General features: G+C 34.9%; 3 protein-coding genes across 3 annotated transcripts in view; 2 read left to right on the plus strand and 1 right to left on the minus strand.

The window, feature by feature from the left end:
• Nucleotides 1-1,468: 1,468 nt before the first annotated feature.
• LOC139969009 (trace amine-associated receptor 6-like) overlaps nucleotides 1,469-20,423 on the minus strand; it is a 31,720-nt gene continuing 12,765 nt past the window's right edge. The window contains exon 2 of the mRNA XM_071973696.1: nucleotides 1,469-8,404. Within this exon, the coding sequence (XP_071829797.1) occupies nucleotides 7,326-8,342 (1,017 nt within the window). The 5' untranslated portion in view covers nucleotides 8,343-8,404 and the 3' untranslated portion in view covers nucleotides 1,469-7,325. The remainder of the gene's footprint in view (nucleotides 8,405-20,423) is intronic.
• Nucleotides 9,797-11,072, plus strand: LOC139969008 (serum paraoxonase/arylesterase 1-like). The gene has a single exon (XM_071973681.1). It carries the CDS (start codon nucleotides 9,976-9,978, stop codon nucleotides 11,065-11,067), a length of 1,092 nt encoding a protein of 363 aa, XP_071829782.1. The 5' UTR covers nucleotides 9,797-9,975; the 3' UTR covers nucleotides 11,068-11,072.
• LOC139969000 (serum paraoxonase/arylesterase 2-like) lies at nucleotides 11,954-14,961 on the plus strand. The gene has a single exon (XM_071973668.1). The coding sequence runs from the start codon at nucleotides 11,954-11,956 to the stop codon at nucleotides 13,046-13,048; it is 1,095 nt and encodes a 364-aa protein (XP_071829769.1). The 3' UTR covers nucleotides 13,049-14,961.

Here is a 20,423-nt window from a genome sequence, read left to right on the forward strand (position 1 = left end):
TGACTTACCATCAACCGGTGCTTGTAAAGTTTGTCCAAATCTCGTTATTAGAAATATGCCTACAACGTCAGCAGAGTATACCGCTGGGAATTCAGAATCATCAATCCTTATAACTGAAGTTGCTGCAGGACAAACCAGTAAACGTCACAAACACAGCATAGCTAGGGTGGTTAAAACTAGTCGGAAAACGTGGGCATAAATGATATCTGGAATTAAAAGCATTTGTAATAAATATCAGTACAAAACGACAAAGAAATTGATAACTGTACCAGTTAAGTGCAATGTGCTAAGAGAGTGAAATAGACAGCTAGCAATCTAGGGCATCATTAATAATTTGGATAACCTGTTAATACATGTTTATCTGTGCTGATTTTCGAGTAGCCGGTTCTTTCATATATAATGTTAAAATTGTCGGCGGGTTCTGACGGCAGAGATCTGGTTGTACATTGGAGTACATCGATTTTGTTTTTGTTAATCACGGGAGTTGGAGTTGAGGATATATGGGTAGGAAATGGTGGATACAGTATTAGAATGTAGTTTTGAAATTGTGTTATGAGAGGGTCGCTCTTATAGTGTACTGTATATTGTAACTGCATGGTGATTCAATATGATCATGTTAGCAGTTTGCCAGGCTGCGATTAGTTATAACTTACACGGTAATTGAGTTCATATGCAAATGGTAAGATTACAAATTAGTTCCTTCAGAGAGAAATATAATGTTTGTTTTTTTACTTTTCATTTTTATGTACCTATAGTTATATATATATATATAAATATATGTATATGTATATATATATATATATATGAAAGATATACAACATGGCTCCTATCATTAATAATAGTGAAACAGATTAGCATATGTGAGATGTGTTACCTGAAGATTCCTGCTCATGATACATGATGTCAATGCATTTAACACACGTTTTAATCATGTTTTACACGACAACTGATTATAGACTCTTTGGAAAACTTCCAAAAAGGAAGGCAGGTGAACATGATGACCTTGGAACAGAATTTAGATTCAGATATTGAATTTCGAAATAGACAAACCCTTTTAAATTCGTTAATGGGGAATATTGTGGACGCTGGCATAAATAGTAATGCTCTCTCTCTCTCTTTGACAGTTTTATTGTCAAATAATTTGAAACAGTGAAAGATATATAAGTCGGATTTACAGGAGACATTAAGTACAGCAATAACTTGAGATATTCATCAAAAGTAAGAGACCCCGCAAAAAATTCGAAATATCATCGAAAATAAGTCACAGAGATGTGTTTTTTGAAGAGTTGACATATTGACATTTTACTGCATCGTGAAACTAACTGTCATATAAAGAATATTGCTTTATGGAACATGCGTATTTTGGGAAAAAAGAAAGAAAAAAGGAAATGTCTTTTCTTCACGAAGTTTCGCTTTGTGTTGTGAGTGAAAGTCATTAAGTAAAACAAGAGCTCTAAATTTGTGATACAATTTGATACACTATAATTTATTGGATCGGAAATATTAACTTTAAGTTGGATACTTTATTCGCTACAAGCAAGTGCCGTCTTAAAATGCATGCATGTAAGATAGCAATGTATTAACAATAAATCAGGATTCATTAATCAACATCAGCAACAAGCTTCAACGATGCTATACAATGTATTTGATAGCAATGTTCAGACAGTCCTATTTATTTTAGTTTGTAATGTAAAGGACTTTCGTAGGATAAGTGATACTTATTTTTATGACACACGTTAAAAATGACAGTTTTAATGAAAAGAAATTAACAGGCCGTGACACGATTGACTCTTTTTTATTTTAATTCTAAATTGCACTTTCCAAAGTGGATTACGTTCAACATACTCTTCTAAAATATCATCAGTATTGATTTTCGAACAACGTCTTGTTTTTACAAAGCTGAACATGCACATAGTGACATGACCTTTAACTCTGCCACTACCAAGTTATAAACTTAAACTAAAATTATTAAAAATCGTCACATACATACCGTAGCTATACCATTCATTGGTTAAACGACACTATATCAAATATCCCTGCATGCATACAAATAAGACAACATTTCCTATTGTGAGAAAAAAAACCTGACATAAATATATAGGCATTACTGCTTCTTTCCAAAAACGTATTTTCTTAATGTGCGTTGCGATTGTATGCAAACAATCAAATATATATAAATATATGTATATATATAAACAATAATATATATAAATAATTTAAACATAAAGTAAACGTGCATATGGAGCATCACATGAAGATCAAAAATATTAAATCAAAAGACTACAGAATGGCACCCGGTTTATATACTTAGTTCAAACGGAGTATAGGTACCGTAAGCTATGATATCATATATGTAACACGTAATATCATAGATGAAATCTTTAATATCATACAGTTAACCTGTCATATTATACCAAGGGAAATTGTGATATCATGAGTAATCAGTTGAGTTCCATTCCTGTCTGCCCTAATATTTCATTCTTGTAAGAATAGGTTCACTGATCCATTCCTTGTTAGCCATGTTGCATGCAATGAAACGGCAAAGAAACAAGTTGACATATGGATTGGTGTACAATTGGATTTATGAAAATAGAGTATTAAGAATATACCTGTTATAATGAAAAACTTATACCAATCAAAGGAATACATGGCTCATGGCAATCACAATTTAATTTTTTGAATTTATTCAATAGTCCCGACAATTTCTTTTTTTGTTTTTGGTCTATTTGCATGGTAACTATCTTCACACTTGAAAATATCAGTCAAGAAAAGTATTTTATTAATTCACTAAACATGTAGAGCAATTTCAGATAACGAAAAGTACAATTTATACAATGCAGAAGTAAAACGTTTAAGTTGTATTTACATCTCTACAGTACGTTAAAAATCCCTTTCGTATCCAAATAATGTAATTAATAAACTGATTACGAAAACTGGCCGAGCAATATCACTTTCATTTGATACAGACTATCTTTTTCAGTTCCCTGCTTCTACAAATTGTGTCGATGAAGCTTTGTGTCATGAAGAAACAGCTATAAGCCTCTTCGATTTAAACAAGAAGCGAGACGAAAACAGCCAATAACCTGGGACGCAAAATCTCTTCTGTTTACACATCCTTCAAGTAGAACACATTGTAAAGTGAGTGCAGTGAACTTACAATATCCAATACACATCTTTTGTGCAGACAAAATGGGCATAAAAGTAAAAAGAACATCCTAGTGGGAATAGAGTAAACCTTCTGGATAACTTTCATTGTTATATATATTGTTATATATCTATTGAAGCAACATTGCCGTTCACCAGCCAAGAACATCGACAGTTTCAATATTTATTTTGTGATGACACGCACGTCCGGCACACACTACGTAAGTATAACATGCTTCATGACATTCATATGGATTTCTGTAGGCCCCATTATTGTCGTTGAACAATCTAACGAGACAGATCAGCCCATAGCCAGACCGGGGTATTGTCTCGTGCAGACTACTGTGCATTCCCACCCATTTTGACACTAGTATTGTGCCCTGCTTAAATTGTTTGTCCTTCCACAAGCTGCTGGTGCCCATCCAACTGTGAATTCTTCGGGTATATTATGAGGCTTTCATAAAACTCAGTTTGTTATGTATTAGATATGAAAATAAGAATGAATGAATTGTCAATGAAGCAGGTAATTAACAAGTCATTATGGTATATGATTGAAACAATAGCAGTGTTGCCATTGGTTACTTTATGTTGTTGAGTAAATCAATATTGCACCAGAATCAATTCCTCTTTCAAGATATCTAATCGTAAACGTGGAAGATGGACAAGTGTGTTCAGTAAATGTTTATTTGATGTAGAATATCTGAATAACTCTAAATGCTGTCTACGAAAATGGACATGGATTTCCCTGAATAAAGAATTGATTTCTTCCTGACCTGTTTATATATCTTCTTTGTTATCTAAAAACTTTTTTCTCTTGCCATTAGTAAAATTTTCAACACAATATTGATTAGCTGTATCAAATTAAAATTAATACAGGCTTTTTGAGGAGCAGACTTAGGTCTGTTATGACAAAGTTCTATACACTCCCAGTTTGTACTTGTTACTATTTTGTATTTATGAGTTATTCCATCTGTGAATAAACTATAAACAAGAATAAATGTGCTATTTCAGGTGAATGTACTATCTATCATAATGTCGCATTGCAAATAGTGACATAAACTTCATGGTTAAAGTTTGCTTTAAATTGTTCAAACAGTGATAATTCTCAACAGCCTCTGAAGTGATATGTGAAAAGGTATCGACTTACTAAACATATAATTACAAACAACTTTCAAGGGAGTATAGCATGACCGCCTGTCTATTTCCCAAATCCATATGATGCGTAAGGACTACTAAAACAAGGTTAATATGTATCTGAAATCAGAAACAAAGGAAAACATAACGTAAATGGCAAACGTTACATTACTGTTTTATGTAATCACAAATTAAGATAAAAAACCACATTGTGATATACTAAACGAACTTAACAGTACTGTGGGTGATCTATCGTAATAACCTATCATCCGTGACTCTTGAAATGTTATCGTTATTAACTGATAGGATGGAGCAATCTTCTATAACTTGACATTCTCTATTCATAGAGGAGGCAATAAATATTTCCGATTTTTTTTAAATAGCAGTGATTTACAATTACGAATAAAATCCAAGAAAACAAACATAAACATGTTTAAGTATATGATAAGAAAGGGCAATATCATGGTGATGTATCAATTATTTAGACGGCGGAATATTGAGAGAATGCAATAGTAGATAAAATAGAGAAATCACATTCCATTTGAAGTCAAAACACAAAAGCTTTCATTTTTTTGTATGTTTAACGATGTATATTAGACATTGTTAAGACCATAGACACTTGAAATGTATGTTAAGGTGGTTCTTCCATGTCCGGATATACCTTAATATAGGGAAACAATTAAGGATGATTTGTACTACACTGAAATATTTATATATATTAAGTAATTACATGTATAGCTAAATTCTTTTTGAACTAGGACAATGTTATCCTGTCTAGTTATTACTCCTTAAAGTATCTGTATCATTCTGTTCATTCAAATTGTATTATATTTTTCTTCTTTACCAGGGAGTCTTCTACTCTGTTAAGCCAATTCAGGCTTTTAAGAAGACTTCCTTTCACATTGTAATTTTCTTGTGATAAAACAAATAAATAAACAAATACACAATATTGAGCTTATCGCAATCACAACTAATATCAATGTATAGTAGGATGTTACTCTTGCAGGTCAAAGGTCAGTTACGAGATATATTTATGATAACAATGTCGATTTATTCCCAGATCTAGATACAAAATATTCGAATCAAATAGTTGTAGGTACTCTGGGACCCATGGAAATTATTTTTTTGAAAAAAAAACGGCCTTAGTATGCTTTTATTGGTGTCACATTTTCTTTGCAGTAGCTTCGTTAATTAGTACTTAAATGAATAATGTTTAATGTATGTCGCATCAGGTTACAAAATGTTTGGAAATAACAGCTCGGGAGTAGTTCCACGTCACTTGCAGATAGACGATAACATTACCTCAAATGAACGTTGAGTTATGATCACATACAGTAGCTCTTGTTATGTGATAGCTTTATGATTCCATAAAACTCTCGTTTCCACAAGATATTTTACAATGCACGTTGTGTTTTATCACTATTGAGTGAATGAAAATAACATCAACAAGTACATTTGACTGAATGGCACGTATACTTAATCCGGAAGGCACCCAAAAGCAAATTGGCTAGAACGATCGTTGTATAGCAAAACATATTGCATTTTTGTCATAAAAGAAGGGTAACTAGGAAAACACACTGGAATTGATCTATCCACAATGGATGACAACCTCGAGTCCTCTTAGATATAATAACGTACGGTTCATCTCCAGATTTCATACACGTCAATGCACAATTCTGTACATTGAGAGATCTATTTCATGTGTTTAAGTGTTCCAATATAAGTAAAGAACTTTCATTGTACCAACCCTAAACAAATGACAAAAATAATCGCTCCAAATAACAATTCTCCACCATAAAAGCTTGTTGAAGATAATATAATTTGGTTTAACACAAAAATATGAAACGAAAATAAAATTTTGAAATGGTATAATATTTTGAGGTATATCTGTGATTTTTGATTAAATTTCACACATGAATTAAATGACTTTACTACATTTGATTACGCTTATTCAGAATTTAACAAAATATCGTAGTTACCTATCATGGTCTTTACTCACGAGCTTCTCCATCATTCCAGACAAAATAGTGAGTGAAGAGGAAATCCAGACGAAAATATTATCTTTGGCTGATAAAAGAGGAACATATTGTAAGCTTCTGAGTGAAATTTGCATTTAATTCTGATGAATCTTTTTTGAAATAATAACACTTGCAATGTTTGACATGTTTTGTACCAAACGTGAACTTGAGGCAAACAGCTGAGAGGTCATAGTGAAAATTGTTTAATGTTTATCTGTAAAAACTGCAATTTGCTATCAAAGTGCAACTATAACATCACACTTGTTTGCTTCACATTAAGTAATGGTACAAACTGTGATAATTCAGCTATCAGTATCTCAAATACGCAATGTAGGAATTACACGCAAATATCACAAGGAAGCCCTGTGTATGTTCCTTTCTGCATTATTGTCTAAAATAGAGTTTTCTCTGGACTATCGTATATTAAACAATTGTTAACATGAATTGTATGAATTATATACCCATTAGAAATGCTCAACAATCAGGAAGATGACTGGAGAACGGAGATTAACCTTAACCTTACAAAAAAAAAAAAAAATACATTAATTTTCATATTATCAGAAACTAAAGAAACGAAATGGACATTATTCTTTCTAATATTTGCTCGTTACACATGGATACTTATGTTTTAACGTCATTTATTTGAAAGTGCAATGACTTTACGAAGAAACGTCCTAGAGTAATTGCAAACGAAAAGGAAGCAATTCATAACAATCTAGAGTGATGTAAGTATTTACAGGTACATCTACTACTCTACCAGTAAATATGAACACACTTGAAGTACAATATATAAACCGGTAAAGGTCGGTGGATGCGTGAAATCACAAGTGTTAACATTAAAGCAGCAGTTTTACAATCATGATTGGAAAGGTTATTGTAGAAATAGAAGAAATGTTTCTACAAAAGAATACAAAATTGGAAAAGTATTGATGAAAATTAGACGCACGTTTTGCGTCTTCTGTATTTCAGCATTACTGTTGTATATAATTAGTTTAATTTATCTTGATATCTTTGAGGTGGAGATGGGCTTTATGCATGTCTATCGGAGGAATCATTGGAAAATCCTACTTGATTCTTCGGAAAGTTGCAAATAGCAACCCTGAAACCCTTTCGAAACTGTTTATATTTAAAAGCATAAATAAACGGATTGATCACCGAGTTAGAGAATGCCATCAGACGAAATAGTTTATAGAGTGTGTGGCTCGTAGGCACAATTGGTTTCTTGAGGTTTTCAAAAAAGTATGATACTTGATTCGGTGTCCAAAGAACGGTAAAAGCGATGACCACGATAATCAGTACTTGAACAACTTTCTTGCGGGCTTTACTCATAGAATCAGCTTGGACTTGGGTTTGCGATTGGTCTCCTGAGTTGGTTTCTTTTTTTAAGTTGTGAAATATGAGATAGTATGCAAAGATCATAATAACGAGGGGTAAGAAATAAGATATGAGGAACACAAACACACCAACGAATATACCAAGCTCTTCGCTGCTGAAACCGTATCCACAACTGTGAGATTCTGGTAAGTATGGATTGATGAAAAATGCGAAAGCCTCTTGTAGGTTTGGTATAGCCCAGGTCATAAAGATCATAATTTGGACTTTTCTCAGATTAAAATAAAGCGGATAGTGCAACGGATAAACAATGGCAAAAAACCGTTCAAATGTAACACAGACGAGGTTGAATACGGAAGCCGTGACACTAACCCAAAAGAAATGACGGCTGCTGTAGAATCTGCAATAGATCTCAGCGGCAACTCGACCAGACGGCGGTTGACGAATGAGCTGTGCCTCTAAGGGAAACACATTCACAACGAGAAAGAAGGAAGCGGACAAATCCGCCACGGCCAAGCTCAGAATCAAATAGTTTGTTAAGTTGTGTAAGAATCTAGCTCTGAAGATGATAATGCACACGAGGGTGTTACCAATGACCCCTACCACTCCAAGAATAACCATTAATACCACCACCCATAGATCCTCTGCGGCATAAACCTCTGCAGTCGAAGCCTCAGTGGTAACATCATAGTCTGTTGTCAACACCGTTGCCATGATGAAGTTAGACCCTCATCTCTGATTAATCAACCATTTTTATGAACATTTTCTTCATTGTACTGAAACGAAAAAAACAAAAAACAGAAACTTGTGAGATATATTTCAACGTTTGGATTTGAATGCTTTAAAATAATTGAATGAACACATGCCAAACACCAGGACGAATCACGGAACGGCAAGAATCAGAAATTAAAGCTTCCAATGCAATCACGGTCAGCATCAGCTGAGAGAGTAATTACTTATAAAACAAAACTGGACATGACTGACGTTTCGAAAAGAAAAAAATTGTTTGTGATGGGGAATTGAGAAATGACAATGAAGCCGTGACTCGGACATAAAAACCTCTTGGCATTTAATAAATCAAATTGACAGGCAATAATTTGACGGTTACTCGGATTAGTTCACACAAACAAAATTCCACGTTATCTAATACATTTACAAGTTTCTTTCAGATACATGGGAAGATGAGCATATGACAATGAGATAGGACTGAAGAGGTAAGAAATGGATACGTGACAAGTAAGTAAGAATACGTTAGACGTGAACTGCGAAAAGGTTGAGCAATAATTCCATGAAGGCTATTGAACTTAATTAATTCTCTTCATAATTAGCAGAAGGACGGGAAACAATTGTCTATAGTCAAATATATCGTGTGAGTAATTAAAACTTAATTAGACTTCGTATATTTCGTAATTCATCATGTGCACTACAACGAAATTTACATCTTTGTGTCCGAATGACGCGGTACCGAACTCTAACCCAATTAGTTCGATACAACCTTTACTGTGCTAATGCTTACAAGAATATTAACTTGTGATAAATGTTATAACTTTAATGCAGCATTAACGTATCGAGTTCATGGTTTTGTTTAATCCAATTACTATCCTTGTAAATGACGTAACACAGATTTGCATTGGGCCAAAGCATTTTTCTGTCTGTAATTACGGTACATTGCTTCATGAATCACCTGTACAATGGCGTTCACGAACTGAGTGGTTGATGTACGAGGTATAATTCAGTCTTCGCTTCGAGCATAATTGACCTTAAATTAGGATTTTGTTAAGCAAAATACTTGGATCATTCACACCGAAATAAAACAGTATAACCAATTATTATAATTATCGAACATATTAACTCAGCAACAGAGTCAATTGTATGGATTACATAGTGAAACAAATTGATAATTTGGGAATGTCGATTTGTGACAAGCTTTGTGTTTTCAGTTTTTATGCTTTTGGGGAAATCATTTTGCATATGTTTGCTCCACTTTAGCCATATTACATGCAACACAATAAACACTTTGTACCACATAATAGAAACTGTACGATCCCTTTGTCACATGCGTTAAACGTACAAACAAGGATAGCTGTGTAGGCTACATTAAACACAGTTACAGCGATACTGATCTACACAATAGACAAAAGAACAACAGTCAAGTGTTCGCTACACTGTTTGGAATTTGGCTGCCAAACATCATCGATACAACTAGCACGAAACCTGTGTGCGAAACGCTTACGGAGGTCGTGTGGTATACTAAGACAGACACATGTTCACCGCATGTACATTTATATACAATTTCCTGAAGCCGTGAAATATTCTATCGCGCGTTCAGAACAAACTGTATAGCATCATGTTTTTAAAAACGGTCGCGTTTATACTTCTAGCTTTCCTTGTTCAGAGGGTATGGAAACTATCCCTTGGATTTGGAACGAGTAACGTGGGATACATTTACCGACCAGGACCGTGTAGAAACGTCGCTCCGATCGAGACAGGATCAGAGGACATAGCTGTGACATCCAACGGGTTAGCGTTCATCTCTTCGGGAATGCAATTATCAGATATGTGTAGTTCAGCTCTCGATGCTCGATTCTCGCAGTTCATCGGAAGAATATATGCGTTTGACTTTCACAACTCTAACAAAGATGCTGTTGAGGTTTCTTTGCCCAAAGAGTTACAAGACAACTTCAGTCCTCATGGTATTGACTTGCTAGAGGATTCCGAAACAGGTGACATTCTGTTATTTGTAGTAAATCATCGGAAGAATGGCGACTTCGTTGAAGTTTTATCATACCAACCAGAATCAAGATCTTTGTCAATGGTTCGTTCAGTAACCCACGAATTGTTCACAAGCTTAAATGACGTACTAGCTATAGATCGTAATTCATTTCTTGCCTCGAACGATGCATACTTTAGAAGCTGTTGGCGCATACTAGAGCCTCTTCTAGGGTTACGGTGGTGCAATGTTATTTACTTCGACGGAACCGTGGGTCAAAGCATCATAGAAAATGAGCATGATTTCAATAGTCTTGCCTTGTCGAGGAACGGTAAGCAGGTGTACCTTACTCGACCGTTGGAAATGAAACTAGATATATACAACAGGAGCAAGGGAACTGAAACACTGAAATTACATCAAAGCATAAATGTCGGTATTGCAATTGATAATGTGTTTTCCGACCAATCAACTGGTGACCTGTGGCTTGGAAGTCACCCTTCGTTAGCTCTCCTGACTAAGCATTTGTCTGATATAGATCTTAGAGCGCCTTCTCAAGTGATTCGAATACAACCACTGGGACCCCGAAACGACCCGTTTAATACCTACAAACTATTTTCACCCTTTGGTGATGACGGTGAGCTTGTTTCTGGAAGTTCAAGTGCAGTTCACTTCAAGGACAAGCTATTAATTGGTACAGTAGCACATAAAGTAGCCTATTGTGAGGTTTAATCATCATTTTTTTTTTATCATTAGCAAATGATGAAAGCGTATTGACTAAGATATTTTGAATTATCAATATATGTCAAAGAAATGTGGTATGATTACGACATACAAGTGACCCGTAACTCTTTTTCGCACTACTGCTTCAACGATAGACAGGAATAAGAATAATTTTATCATCTACATATTTTATTAATGTATTGTACTTTCTTGTTAACTAACTTAAAGAAGACGATGTTGAAAAAAAGAATGATATGAAAGTAAGGCAAACTTATAATTTACAGCAATAAATGGAATATGGAAATGAAAATTAAAACATGTTATCCACAAATTGAAACCATCAGTGTATCATTACTTCATTCAACCTTTTTCGTGTTGTTGGACGCAATAACTTGACAATAATTTAACTCCTCAGTTATGCATTTGGTTTTCGTTACTTAAATGCTGTAATCGTATCCAGGTAGACTGAATTCAAAGGACAGTATATCTATGTAATGCTGACGGAAGTACATTATCAATGAAATATGCAAATATGTATGTACGTATGTATTTGCCCAAGTCAGTCTCTTACATTCCTTTTTTTAACGTCCTTGATTATGAATTGTCAATTGTCAACAACTCTGTAACTGGACGACATACATTAATCTTGGAGTGACTCGATCCGGGGACCTTATGATTGGAAGGCACCGGTACTACGACTTGATATGATCAAATATAATACTACGATTTAGCCGATTCGACCGAATAGGCTTATTAGAACTTGGCAACTCGTTTAGTATGTAAAGAACAACACACAAACAACAGTTCTACACCAGTGTGTAGTTAGCTTAGGTTAACAAAGCTACCAGCATACTGTGATTGAGGTCACAAAGGACAATACTCGAAGAAGTTCAAAATGATTTTGAAAGCCATAGTTCTATTGATAGCGTTGTTTGCTTTGCAACGTGTTTGGCAATTATCTCCAGGATTTGGAATACACTCGAAGGGCTACATACATCGACCGGGGCCGTGTAGAACCGTGAAACCAATTCAGACCGGGTCGGAAGACATTACATTGACTGATAATGGTATAGCTTTCATTTCGTCAGGTTTGAGGCTTAATTTATGTAAACAACTGTTCGATAAGAAGATACAACAATTTACAGGAAGAATCTATAAATTTAATTTCAATGATCCTGCACACGCTGCTGTGGAGGTAGCCTTGCCAAGAGAACTAGAAAAGGATTTCAACCCACATGGTGTAAGCCATTGGAAAGATGCATCATCTGATGAGCTTTGGTTGTTTGTTGTAAACCACCGGAAGGATAACGATAACGTGGAGGTGATGAAATACAACCATGAACTCAATTCGTTAAGTTTAGTGCGGTCAGTACAGAGCACTATGTTTACGAGTGTCAATGATATTTTGGCAGTTGGACCCAAGTCGTTTTATGCTTCTAATGACGGTTACTTCCATGGTTGTTTGCGGTCTCTTGAGGTCGTTGTAGGGCTGGCTTTAGGAAGCGTGGTATTTTTCGATGGTGTCACAGCATCTCTAGTCGTTCAGCGTCAGAGTGACTTGAATAGTATGGCCTTGTCTGAAGATGGCACACGTTTGTTCCTTACGAAAACATTCGAACAGCAGATTAACATTTTTAATATCAGCAAGGAAAACGGAAACCTCATGTTTGATCGAGCTATTGATGTTGGCGTTAGTATTGATAACATATATGCTGATCCAGTCAGTGAGGACCTTTGGTTAGGTGCTCATTCTTCGATGTATCTCTTATCTCAACATATGACTAACTTGGACGCCAAAGCGCCCTCGAAGGTTGTCCGCGTACATCCGCTTGGTCTTGAAGCTGATCGGTTTGAATCGTACGAGCTACATTCTCCGTTCGGTGACGATGGTAGGCTAATATCGCGTTCTTCTAGTGCTGTTTATTATCAAGAGCAAATGCTCGTCGGATCAATATCAGATACATTGGTATTTTGTGATATTATTGTGTAGAGCACGTCGTATGACCTATACAACACATTTGATAGGCCATAATCAGCTCTTTATATGGAAGAAGCGTCAATGCCAAGAGAGACTTAAAGAAAGGGGAGTATGTGTCGTTTCAAAGTTGCAGAAAAATCTACAGTTTAACCAGTTACCACTGACTAGAATATGAGAATAATAACAAGCAACGTTGGGTAATAACGCCCGTAATTCTATGGGTTATACATTATAATCGTCTTTTTTAATGTTATCTTCGTAATTAGTGGTCCTTTCTGTGTATTGTCGTCTCGCAAGAAAGGATCATTACACGTGATAACACTTTGTGGAACGCCAAAAAAGTCCACAACATACGTTTTCCAAACTTATAATCGAACAACTATTTCACATTATCATCGTATACTTTTACAGTATTATGGTATACTTTTGGCGTTCCGTATTTGTGAGCCTCTTGTACTTATCATCAATCCTGAAACAGGTTATGCATTAACGATTTACAGAACCATTACGTATTAACTAAGTATTATCTAAGGAAGCACCAATGGCATTATTATTAGTATTGTTATCATTATATTAAATACTTAATGATCAAACGAATATTTTATTCATATCTTCCTGGTATTGTTATTGTATGTAAGTTCTTAGAAAATATAATCTAAATTAATAATCCATATATTACATATGGAAACGTGGTGACCTTGCCTGGTCACTCTTTAAGTACATGGTCGAGTGGTTATGAAATCGACTGGATGCTAGCGAATAAATGCATTATTTTACTCTGGGCGCCCTGTGTTGATAACTTCTAGTATCCAACAACGTTAAATACATTGACTTTATGTCGGAGAGAGGATTTGAAATTCATTTATAATGTCCTGATGTTTTTAATGCCGTTCCGGTTTAATTGTCTGAACGAAGCATTTGCGGGTAGTATTCATATTATTAATTAAACTATTTAGCTAATAAACTATAAACTATTATCCATAAACTATATAACAGATTATAAAATTACCTCAGATAATTTAATTTAAGCATTATTTAATAACGTTGACGTCGTAAGTTAGGTCTTTAATAAACAAGAGCCCAATGGCACTATGGTTTCTTGCTTGTAAGGAATATTTACAAGGGAGCAGCACTGTCATAAAATTGTTATGTGGTCCGATGTACATAGACAAAAGTATTGCCAAAAATATCACAAATCCACCGTTGGTCCTTTTGAGAACCTTTTGAGGACCAGGTGTCTGATATGAGTAAGAGTTGGCTCTTTTTACAGAACTCACAGAATCATCCAAACTGTACTTATTAAATTTTTTAACAAAACCAAACCAAACCTTGATTTTCTAATAACTTAGCACACAAAGGTTGCAGAGGAGTCAACTTATAGACAATTTAGATCGGAATATACCAACGAAAATTCAAAGAATCGACTTGAACGAAACTATAGAGGTCACTGGATGTCAACCTGAGGTCAAAGGTCCCCCAAATGAGGGTCGACTGTTGGATTACAATAGCGTAAATCCCAACCTCGATGGACATTTTGTTCTTAAATTATTGCCAAAATAATAGTTTTTGGCCACTAATCGACCTTTGTTGACCTTGGATCACATGACTGTTATGTTTGGAAACGATCCCTTACCCCATTCACAACTAGTCCACAAATATCAATCATGTCAGCCCCTATCAATGGTAGTTTCACAAGTTATTGCCAAAAACACACATTTTGACCTATAATTGACCTTTGGTGACCTTGGATCACATCACGGTTATTTTGGAAAATGTGCCCCTACTTCATTTACAACTTGTCCCAATATATCAGCCATGTCAGACTTCGTGACTAGAAGTTGTTGCAAAAATTAGCATAAGTTGGCAGTATTTTTTAACATAAGCAACCTTGAATCACCTCGAATGACCTGATGGTTCTTATCAAATATGCTCCCCTTGATGTGCACTCTGTCCTAAAATTGTTATTTGCTCCAATGTACTTACACAATGTTATTGCCAAAAAGGTATCAAAACCAACCTTTGGCCCCTCTTAACTTGAGAACCCTTTGTCCGATTGAAGCAGGAGTTGGTTTCCTCTATATAGAACACAGAGTTCTATCTTATATCAAATTATTGACAAACTTTTTTCATTTGCCCCATATCTCCCAAAATGAGCATATTTGTCAAGATTTTACCGTTTGACCTCATAGCAAGATGTATTTTGACACACTGATTCAAAAAAGTAACATGACAAGTCTGTATGACCATCCTAACCACATGTACTTATTAAAAAAAAACTTTAACCTCTGATAACTTCGCACACGACGGTCGCACAGGGGTCAACCAAAGACAATTTTGATCGGAAGGTACCTTTGAGATCTGATAATGGCCCCGAAATTCAAATAACCAAAAAATCTGATATAGGTCACCGGAGGTCAACCTGAGGCCAAAGGTCACCTAGATTCGGGTCGACTACTGGGTTACAATAGCATAACTCCCAACCTTGACGGACATTTTGTTATATTAAGTTATTGCAAACATACTAGTTTTTGACCCCTAATTGACCTTTGTAGACCTTCGATCACATGGCCGCACACACACGCACACACACACGCCAAGTTGAATGCATAGGTTCCTTGCTTTGCAAAAAGCAAGGAACCAAAAACTAAAAAAAAATAATTGAACCATCAAGTAATTAACATAAAAGTTACTTTTCATGATAAAATAATTTAAGAAAAACTACACCAAAGCTAATAAGAGTAGTATACTATGCCCTTTTGGCACCCCTTTTGGTGGTGGTTTTGGTGCTGGGAGCGAAAACAAAAGTTGGAGCGCCCTCTTCTGGGCCTCTGTTCTCATTATTAGTCATATTCGGAAATACACGCCAATATTTAGTTGTAACATTTTGTGATTTTTCTTACAATATCAGGATAACATGGTGGGAAGTTAAAACTACCTTAACATTACATTTGTTTAAGAAGCTAACTAGATCACCAATATTAAGATACAATACTACTATTAAAAAACATGTGTGAAAAGAAGTAATTAAAAAATAAATAAACAGTTGAATCCTTAAATTATGTGTTTGTATTAAATCGGTTTTCGAATGTTACTAGAAAAGGCGAAATGCACATGAATAAATAGATTGGTAATTATAGAACAGAATTTCCACATCCAGTTTGCACTTAAAATTCAAAATATGCAGTAGCGTTTGAGTAACTTCTGAGTTAACATTAACTATTTCATTTTTGTAGATCCTTCTATTTGACATATTAATATTCTAAAGGTTATTCGATCAGTCTTTTCCTCGTGCAGTTCCAAGCAAATTGTTTTCTCACAGAATTTCCATCTAAGGCTCTCGTACTTTCGCTGCAGTATTGATTTTGCGAAGTGTTGGCATGTTTAATTTGCCACTCTTGTTTATTTTCCTCTCGTCACCAACTCATATCCCAGGGATAAAAAGTAGTTGATCAGAAATGGACAAAAATAAATGGCAAGATTTAAACAAACTGTGGTATGATTGTTTACTACAGAGGCTGCGGTCTTGCTTTACATATTAAAATCTTTGCTCTTCGGACATCCATCAAATGTAAATGTCCCCTATAAATAACAATTACAGAGGAACTCCTATTCTTCTCGACATCTTTAACTTAATTTGTATAAGTATCAAAAGAAAATTTGCCCTCTCGACAACCGTCAAATGTAAATGTCCTCTAAAAATAGTACAAACAGCAGTCAAAACGATACTATTAAATAAAATCAATTTATAAAGCGCACTTTAACTAACTTAAGTCATATTGGAAAAAAATCCCTCAAGTCGTAACAAATTACAGTCGGATGTAGAAACAATATACCTGTAGAGCGTTAGTTGAATGGGAAAATTGCTTGTATTGTGTACAAGTTGCAATATCATGTTCATGCACGCTGCTTTGAGGTGATAAGCTTCATGTACAGAAAATTCCTCCGTTATGTTGTCAATAAATATAAAATACGGTAATTATGATACAAGCCTGTTGTTGACGTAAGCAAAATAAACAAGCCTAATTAATGTTGTTTATGCTATCCAACATTCTGAAGGAATCTGGAGTGTGTCAATTTTGCAATAGTAATGACTACTCTTTCTGTAGTCGAAACAGAGTTCATATTTTGAATATCTCAATACACATTTATTGAATGAATAAAGAGGGGGAAAATCTATTTTGTTAATAAACTCCTTAAAAAACAAATGCTCAATGCGATATTGTTGATAAGATTACGGAACCTAGCACTAATACCAATACTAATGCTGATTGCAGTCTGGAAAATGTTGAAACACAAGCATGACTGACTATTGGTAGTGTATTGGGAAATGTCTTTTGAGATGTGGATGCATTCAGTGCAAATGTCTTGAGTGCACTTATTGTTACCATATCAAGCGACCATTTACCGTAATGAAAGGGGTAAAAAACACACGAAAAGCAAATTAGACAGTGTGACTGGAAACTTATAGATTGCAATTTAATTTGCTTAATACCCTGCAGAGTTCCATGTCTGATATTCGACGTAAAGGGATGACCTGAGGCGACTTGATGAACGTGTTAAATCAATCTGTATGAGTATAAAATAAACTCATTAAGTTTGAAATATTATCTCAACTTGGTGACTCAGCATATATCAGCTTTCTTTACCAAAGTCGTTATTCTCTAAATACTATAGAGTACCTTCCAGTAAAATAGACGTTCATTTGATAAGCACATCCTCTGCTGTAGTACCGTAGAGAAGTTCGCCAAAACTGATAAATGTTTGCAGCATTTTAATGAACATAATCATAATTGAACGTATCATAACGTCTGTCTGCATGTCTACTTTAAAGAGATGAAAAGAGCAACGTGTGTTATTTTTTCTAAGACAACATTTCTCCCTGTTTCTTTCGGTATGTTTAGTCAATGTACATCAATTTAAAAAGTGATACGAGTTTCAAATTATGTCAATATGATATGCCTTAAGTAACCTAATGGGAATTAACAACTAAACAATTCCAGCTTACTCACATTATCTTTGATTCGATTGTCGTTGGAATTTCCAACATAATAACTTCAATAAATTAAACATAATGTTTTGCATTGGAATTTAATGAATCTATTTTTATGAAATCATAGAAATTTGTTTCAAAGGACAGTAGAGTTGCATTTCGCAGAAGCCGTTGATCTGAACTGTCCATAACTCGCCGACATTTTACTCATGTGGCCAGAGTCCAAACCGTGTATATGTATCATGCACGTTTTGCACACAACTGATTAAATGTGTAGGCCAATGGTACGAACGGTCTATGAGAGCGTGCGTTATCCGTACACATAATTAGGCTACATGAGTTTGGAAGGGTGGAAATTCCATTATAACATAGTCGTCAAAATGAGCTAAAATGTACCGTATTCGACGCTGAAGTTATCAAAGAACCTATGCTACAAAACAAAGACATAGCAGTGTATCAAAGCAATACCATTTCACTTACAATGTAAGCGACATTGTCAAGGCACATATTACTGACACTGACGTATACGTCTATAAGTGTCTGCGTGTGCAGTGAATCCAACCATATTCAAGAGAGCTTGTGTTGCCCTTGTATGAGTTAGAATTTTTGGTCTATCAACATTATTTCTTCATAAGAAGACAGATGTTTAATATGGTAACATTGCTACATGACAATACATGAACGCCGGGCGTGTTTGATTTGTATGTTTAATATTTTCCATCCAAGGATTTTCGTGCGCGGGGAACACTAATACCGAACTGCGCAATATGTCAAAAGCACATTAACATTAAGCACCTACAAATAATAACCAAGCGAAACAATTGTCAGTGAATTAAATATGTAGTCAATTCTTTCGAATTTAAATACGTCTGCTGTGTTGTTTATTGTGTATGTGATCATTTCAATGGTACCTAACATTTTACTGTAGGCCGTAAAACTTGTTGAAAATAAAACAAAGTAGTCACTGTACAATAGGTGTTTTAAGGGAATTTTAATGTACATGTTGTAATGCAAACAAGTAAGAACAAAGTAATGTATATGTTCAAGTGTATTTTAATGTATGTTTTGTATGAAACAGTGAAAGATTCAGTTTACAGTATATGTATTTTTGTGGCCATAAACGTTCACTTTGTGTTCGTATTGTTATCGTGTTCGTCTATGAGTATCAATGTTCATACAACATTTGACATTTTTCAACGTTATCAGTCACATGACGAATAGTAATAAGATCTCATAAAATTATTTTGAAATCGTTTCTTAAGAATTTGTGACGACGACAGGCTTCTTCACAAGCGTAAGTTTTAAAGCATTGCAATGGGTAGTCAGCACCTACCGATGTCCGAGACCGTACGCACGGGATGAGGGTGGGGGCGGTGCATTTTCATTCAATGGAATGTTGTTTTGAAATGTTACTGTTGAAACCCATTTCAGTTTCAGTACCATTAATTTTACTGTCACGATCAAAACGTTAACAGCAACTAAACAGAAAACAGATTCTATATTCACTGGTAACACACCATTACTCTTTGGAGAAATTGCAGCCTGTGAAATTGCTATTCAACTTCAAAACTGAGATATTGAAAAAGGTTCATTTACCATCAGATTGGTAGATCCTGTTGTATGTGATATTTACAGCATAGATTTCCACATATGTCTTTGATACAATCATATACGTAAAACCAGTATCGACTATTTGCCAGTGCAGACAAGTCTCGTGATATTTCATCGCTGAAGTATGAAGTAGACGGTTTTTAATTTTTATGATTAATCTGAGTAGTGGGAGAACCAGAAGTTTATTTAGCAAATTACACGAGATTGGAATATTTCTACGTGCATACTCTAGAATCTATAATTTTTTACTCTATCGAAGATATATCGCGTGTCTAAGTTACTAAGTTTTACTAGTATAATTTTGAGTTAAGTAGTATACGATGGAAATGAATAGTGACTTTCAAACTATGTTTTTATGCTTGATCACATGGAACAAGTATATTTTCAAAATCGAATGGCATAAACAACCTTCAACATTATTTCTTATTATGTAATATGTATAAGTTATTTTTAATTTTCGCATCTGCTGTTACTGCAAATTTTATGTAAGCATTGACACACACAAGGAATTATTTATACTTGACTAATACATTCTAAAGCACTCATATATAAGTCCTTGGGGGGGGGGGGGGGGTAATTGGCATTGACAGCTGGAAGTATAAGTCAGTGCGTTTCCTAACGATGTTACTTATTGGTGAATGTGCACTTATATGCACAGAACCAACTTTGCGAAGCAACTGGATTTTGGTTTGAATACAATTTTGTTAAATAATAATAAGAATGAATGTGTTCGCGAGTGACGAACGTGTACATAGCCTAAAGATTAAAGGTTTCAAAACACGGAGA

Source organism: Apostichopus japonicus, chromosome 1, assembly GCF_037975245.1.
Source record: "Apostichopus japonicus isolate 1M-3 chromosome 1, ASM3797524v1, whole genome shotgun sequence".
In the NCBI taxonomy this organism is placed as follows: Eukaryota; Metazoa; Echinodermata; class Holothuroidea; order Aspidochirotida; family Stichopodidae; genus Apostichopus; species Apostichopus japonicus.